The following is a 6,583-nucleotide window of genomic DNA, read 5'->3' as shown; positions in this document are numbered from 1 at the left end:
GAGGGCCCTCTTTGCTCAAGGGCCCCTGGGCACTTGCCCAGGTTGCCCATATGGTTAATCCGGCCTTGCTTAAACACAGACATGCTGCAAACATGTTTTCTGTTGATGTTATCTAAAGAAGAGCAAAGCGTCTGAGTGAGGAGGGGGTGGAACATTTGATCCGTGTAAACCTAACAACAACAACAACAACAACATCTCATCATAAACATTATCCCGGCATTTGGAAATGCATTTTTCTTTACACATTTTTCCCGTCAACCTCCTATTTTAATTCTGATTGGGAGGAAGTTAACAGCCCCCTTAACGGGGCCTTATTGTGCTCATGTTCAGGTTTATATCAGTGTCTTCCTTCCTCTCATGCTGCCTGTGCTGCAGGGATGTTAGCCATTGCAGACCATTTACATGCACTAAAACCTATAAAACACGCATTATGATGCCCATTTAGGAAACAGATACAGGAGATAAGTAAATGTATTTCATATTAATACTAGTGCTGAAATATAATTTAGTAAATGTACTGAAGTCCTGTATTTAAGTACAGTTTTGAAGTACTTAAATATATCTGTTACCTGGAAGCTAAAGCTATCAGAGAAATGTAGAAACGTAGAAAGAAAAAACTCTGAAATGTTGCCGGGTAGAAAAAAATAAGTATACATTAAAAACAGTATAATGATAATAATGATATTCATAATAATAGCCAAAAGATTAGATAATATTCTTTATTTATAAACATTTTTTTTTTTTAAAAGGGGCTTAACCAGGATTAAAATTATTTCGGACAAAAATGCAACACAAAAAAGATATATGAAAAAAAGAAATAATACAAAAACATAAATAAAATAATATTCAATGTAAAGGAAGAAGCAGATCTGATAGTACGATGGAGCATCCCTCACACGATGTGTTCAGCCCGTGATAACCGGATTAATGTCCGCAGAGAGCAGCTCATCCCTCCCTGAGTCAGAGCTCTGCTTCCTGGCCTCGGTCCAGACTAAAGCTTGGAGGTGGTGGAGGGCTTCGTGTCCCGGTCTGACCCGGCCTCGCTCTTTCCTCCAGGACAGATTCCCCCCGCTGCCTGGCTCTGGCGGTGCCTGGCTCTGCCCGCCGTGGACCTCCATCGACAGGGAGCAGCGGCGGGGAAAGGAGCTCTGTGTGTGAGCGCGAACACTGCCGCTCACATGGAGCCAGCAACAGACACTCTGACTGTGTGAGGGTAATTAGATTCACTTTTATAAAACACAGAGCATAAAGTCATACAGTCTCTTAAGAATCACTCTTAATGACGCATTTATATCCTATGATTCAGAGATTTTTTTTAAGACATTTGAAATAATAAAAAATACCTCTTTTATCTAAATACGATAATACTGACATTTGACGTTGCATCCCTGCAGCTCCATGCGTAACATCAACAGACAAGTATCAAGACACAATACGTTTTAAAATGTTTCCATAACATCACGATCAGTGAGAGAAAGCATGCTCAAAGACCCTTCAGCGTGCATTTGAGCTGGCTCTGTATTTACTGAGAGGATCGACTGGAGCACAAAGGATGCTTCAGTCTGACTTTATTGGATTGAGGGACCCTGGATCTCCCATTAGATCAGGGGTGTCAAACTCAATTTCATCGTGGGCCACATTAGCATTATGGTTGCACTCAAAGGGCCGGTTGTAACTATATAAATATACATATATAAAATACATAATATATATGAAATAATGTATTATATTATATTATTGCCTCTGCATTGGATTTTTATTAGATAGGGTAATAACTTTGTAATTATGTCTGAAAGCAGAAGTCGAGGGCAAATAATTGCAAGTGGGACATGTAGTTTATGGGCAACGTGCTTCTGTAAAATAAGATGGACCTTTATTAATCCCGTGGGGAGATTCAGTAGTTTAACAGCAACAGGGTAAGATTGAAAAACAGGACAGCACAGATTCACACAGATTAATACAATTAAGGATAAATAAAAAATAAAAATAAGAAATTAATTAAAATGAACATATATAGATATACTGTAAAGTAGCATGTAACCGTATAATAAACGTATTATATTCTTTGCAAGCTCTTGCGGGCCACATAAAATGAAGTCGCGGGCCGGATTTGGCCCCCGGGCCTTGAGTTTGACACCCCTGCATTAGATGGTAGCAGTTCATATGCGCTGTTCAGAACATGGTTTGTGTCCGAGGTGATGTTGTTGGACAGCCTTATTAAGTTGTTATGAAAGGGGTTGACCAAAAATCTTTGAGCATATTTGATCTGCAGTATTGAGTCATAAAACCCAGAAATAAATCAGCAATTTAGCACTTGAGGTTCCCTCGACTTCAAGTCAATGGTTTGTTGAACGTGTTGTTGTTAGAGCGAAGCTAAGAACCAACATACACAGTATTTAGCATCACATACATAACAATAAAAAAACAGACTTTTCCTTATTCTTAGTTTCAGGTTAATATTCAATTTTGAAAACTTTATTATGATTATTATATTCAATGTCTTGCCATAGATAACCAAATCCACTGAAAGCAATAGAGGACACTGTCTTTCTCACAAAGCCTCTCCTGACTTTTTTTTCGGAGAACCCAACACACATACACATCTCAGAAAATTACCTTTGGAGTACATGGTTATTATTGCTAAGAGGAATGATGGATAAAGACTCAAATAACTGGTACATGATTTAGTAAAACGACAGGTCTACCTAGCCCTACACGTAGCAACAACAAAAAAAGCACTTTAATCTGATTCACCAGCACTTACTATGGTATGATCTCGCTTGATGGGAATATATCTGCACTTTCCTTGTCGTTCGGAGTTTGATTCTTTATGGTTTTTGCACTTACTGTAAGTCACTTTGGATAAAAGCGTCAGCTATTATATGTAATGTATAAGCCATTATTAACTTTCTTCCATTGAGTTTACCACATGCTACCGCCGGCTCAGATAATGAAGAACAACAAAATAAATTACCATAGCTATGCGGATGACGCACACATTTACGTAACAATTTCACCAGGAGACTATGCTCCAATTCAAACACTGAGTAAGTGCATTGAACAAATCAACGACTGGATGTGTCAGAACTTTCTCCAATTAAACAAAGATAAAACTGAGGTAATGGTTTTTGGAGCCAAGGCAGAACGTTTAAAAGTTAGCGATGAGCTTCAGCCTGCAATGTTCAAACCAACAGATAAAGCCAGAAATCTAGGTGTAGTCATGGACTCTGACCTGAGTTTCAACAGTCACATTAAAACAATTACTAAATCAGCCTACTATCACCTAAAGAACATATCTAGGATTAAAGACTAATGTCACAGCAGGATCTGGAGAAACGTGTCCATGCCTTTATCTTCAGTAGACTGGACTACTGCAATGGTGTCTTCACAGGTCTCACTAACACATCTGTTAGGAAGCTGCAGCTGATTCAGAACGCCGCTGCTCGAGTCCTCACTGACACTAAGAAAGTGGATCACATCACTCCTGCTCTGAAGTCTTCACACTGGCTTCCTGTGTGTCAAAGAATAGATTTCTAAATACTGCTGCTGGTTTATAAAGCACTGAATGGTTTAGGCCCAAAATACATGTCTGACCTCCTGCTAAACTATGAACCATCCAGATCTCTCAGGTCTTCAGGGACTGGTCAGCTTTCTGTCCCCAGAGTCAGAACTAAACATGGAGAAGCAGCGTTCAGTTATTATGCTCCAAACATCTGGAACAAACTCCCAGAAACCTGCAGGTCCGCTGCAACTCTGACTGCTTTCAGATCCAGCAAGAAGACTTGCCGCTGCTTTTAATTGAACTATTCACATCTTAAACTGCACTGTCACTTTTATCCATGTATCTTTTCTTTTAATGTTAATTTTATTAGCTTTTCTTTTTAATGACTGATTTTAAATGCCATTTTCTGAATGTCTTTCATTTTTTGTAAAGCACTTTGAATTGCCTTGTGTTGAAAGGTGCAATATAAATAAACTTGCCTTGCCAAAACTGGGGCACACACCCTTAATGGGGCTTTTTTGACGTCATAACTTTTGCTCTCATGATGCGAACATTGTACCGTTGCTACAACAAATAGAAGCATTGGCTCCAAACCCAAGATGTAACACCACACACACATCCTGCGCGTGTGGAAAATACATGTCGGAGTGTACAAACACATTGACAGTGCAGAAAATCCCAGAGTAAAATGAAACCATTACTGCAGCATTCGGGCGCCTGGCAGCCGGAGCAGAAACGTCCACACAGATCCACTCCTGGGGAAACCCTTCATCTGCCGTCTGGGCTTCCATGTTTTACCGTTGATGGCGAACTCTTGTGTCATGCTCCTGTTGAGCGTGAGCGCAGAGTCGCTTCTCACCAGCGCCGTGAACAGAGAGCCTTTGCTGTTGACGAAATGTCCCGGGAGAGACGACCACTGTCCCGAGGTGAGATTATAACAGTCCATGAGGCATCTGAGGAAGTCGGCCGACGGCCCGTTTCTCACCACGTACAAGTTGTCCCTGTGGCCCACCATGCTGTGTCCGTAGCTCTGCCGCCGGATCAGCGTGGTAACAAGCCGCCATTCGTCTTTCCTTGACATGTATTCGTAGATCTCTGTGGTCTCCATCGGCCTCCATAAACACACAAATATCCGGCTCATGGCTTTGGTGCATGCCGCTCCTGCCACCGGACGAGGTAAATGAGCGGCAAACTCCCATTTCCCGGACTTAACGTCAAATATTTCCACAGAAGATATCACAGTTTGCCCGTGCTCTCCACCAATTGCGTAAAGACGACCATCGAGACCAACGAGGCTGAGGTTGTATCGCAGTTGTGCCGGACTGGATATCCGGCTCCAAGTGTCGTTCTCGACGCTGTAGCAAAAACAGGAATCCACAACTTCTTTGTTGCGTCCATGAACTCCTCCGACGATGTACAGCATGTTGTCTAAAACGGTCACCCCAGCCATGGAGGTGCTGGCTTCGAGTGGAAGATCTGTCAATACTTTCCAGTTGTTGGCAGTTTCATCCAAGTAGCAGACGGTCCTGGAATCGGTGTGTACAGTTTCATCCACGCCACAAGATACATGAGCCCCGACAGCCACGAAAACACTCGGGGTCAAAGACTCCACGTAGGAGATCAGTTCTGAGGGCAAGGATCTCTTCACCTCCGCCTCCAGGTCGGCGTACATGTTTCTGATGAACAGCGCGGCAGCAGAGTAAAGGTCCATGAGGCCGAAGGTGGCAGCGGTGTGAAACATCAGCAAACAGTTGTCAGAGTCGATGAGGTTGATGAGATGCTTGGTGAGAGGCGCCACCTGCAAGAAGGAAGCGCATTCGATGGCTTCGACGATCTCGTCCCCGTCCAGATCGATCATATCCCCTCGTAACACCGCCAGGGCGATGAGGAAACCTCGAGGGTGAAGAGACTTCAGGTGGATTTCCTCCTGTCGACACTCCTTCATCCCAGAGCGATACAAAGCTCGGAAATAGTCGCAACTCTGAACAAGAAACATTTTCTCCTCAGAGAAGTGGGCGCCTCCGATCACAACGGTTAATTTGGCCGAGGAACAACGTGGCAGATTTATTTCGTCACAGCTGCTGCCGTCCTCGGACTCACTTCCCTGCGCTGACATTGCAATTCTCTGAAAGTGACCGTCAAGGCGATATGCTCCATGAAAGTGAAACCAAGCGTTTCCAGAAGTTGAAGAGCGAGAGCAAAGAGACGCCGAGCGAAGCAGCTTCCCTCTCAGTTCATTCACAGCTCTCCAAAATAGATTCAGATAAAAATAGAAAAGAACAAATGACCTGAGTCACATTCCTGTTGTGAGCAACACGTGAACAAAAGGTCAGTGATCCCTCCTGCAAACGTAAAGGTCACTTTGACCTAATCAGGGTTCTGAAAGAGATTACTAAAATACAAAAAGGTGTAAAGGACTTTAGATTATAAGCAACACAATCTGATCAAATCAACGGTCTTTGAAAGGTGCTCTATGCTAAATTCAGAGCATATCTTTTATTGGATGATTGCCTCCCAAGTATTCATACCATATAACTCAAGCCTGAAGGACACTGAGGTCACAGCTTTCACTATCTTAATTTCTGTCATGTTAATGCGTGTCGGAAATTAAAACAGCTGAAAGTTCGATGCAAAATGGTTGTAAAATCAATATAATGGTACATCTCAAGCCAGTTAGCTTAGCTTAGCTTAGCATGAAGACTGTAAACAAGGGCGAAGAGCTCTCGTCCTTTAATATTATAGTATTAGTAATATAGTATTAACGCCATTGTGACATATTCCACATATAAACACCACATTAACACAACTTAAACTAAGTGTGAAGATGGAAAGAAAAAAGGACGATAAACACAAGACTTTTAGCCCAAACTTCTGAAAGGCTAATAAGTAAACAGTGATGTTGTTTGAGAGACAGATCAGATCAGTTTGAAGAACAACAGCAGCTCTTTGTTTGTCTTTACTCAGGTTTCCTGCTGATCTGTCTCTCTTACATTCACTTACAGTGAGGGGGGAGGGGCTGACCTACATTTAGGCTCTCGCTGAAATTCAGAAGGTCACGTGACACCTCAGTCAAAACCGTCT

The 6,583-nt window shown here is 42.3% G+C and overlaps 1 protein-coding gene across 1 annotated transcript; it reads right to left on the bottom strand.

The window, feature by feature from the left end:
* Positions 1-2,087: 2,087 nt before the first annotated feature.
* kbtbd13b (kelch repeat and BTB domain containing 13b) lies at positions 2,088-5,852 on the bottom strand. Its single transcript, XM_034085647.2, has one exon. It carries the CDS (start codon positions 5,616-5,618, stop codon positions 4,200-4,202), a length of 1,419 nt encoding a protein of 472 aa, XP_033941538.1. The 5' UTR covers positions 5,619-5,852; the 3' UTR covers positions 2,088-4,199.
* Between the last annotated feature and the right edge of the window lie 731 nt (positions 5,853-6,583).

The sequence above is a fragment of the Pseudochaenichthys georgianus genome, chromosome 6 (assembly GCF_902827115.2).
Source record: "Pseudochaenichthys georgianus chromosome 6, fPseGeo1.2, whole genome shotgun sequence".
Taxonomy (NCBI): Eukaryota; Metazoa; Chordata; class Actinopteri; order Perciformes; family Channichthyidae; genus Pseudochaenichthys; species Pseudochaenichthys georgianus.
The sequence above is the reverse complement of the archived record's forward strand: the minus strand, read 5'-3'. Positions and strand labels throughout refer to the sequence as shown.

What these genes read in the sequence shown, in the direction of transcription:
- kbtbd13b (XM_034085647.2), bottom strand. Translation starts at nt 5,618, where the DNA reads ATGTCAGCGCAGGGAAGTGAGTCCGAGGACGGCAGCAGCTGTGACGAA.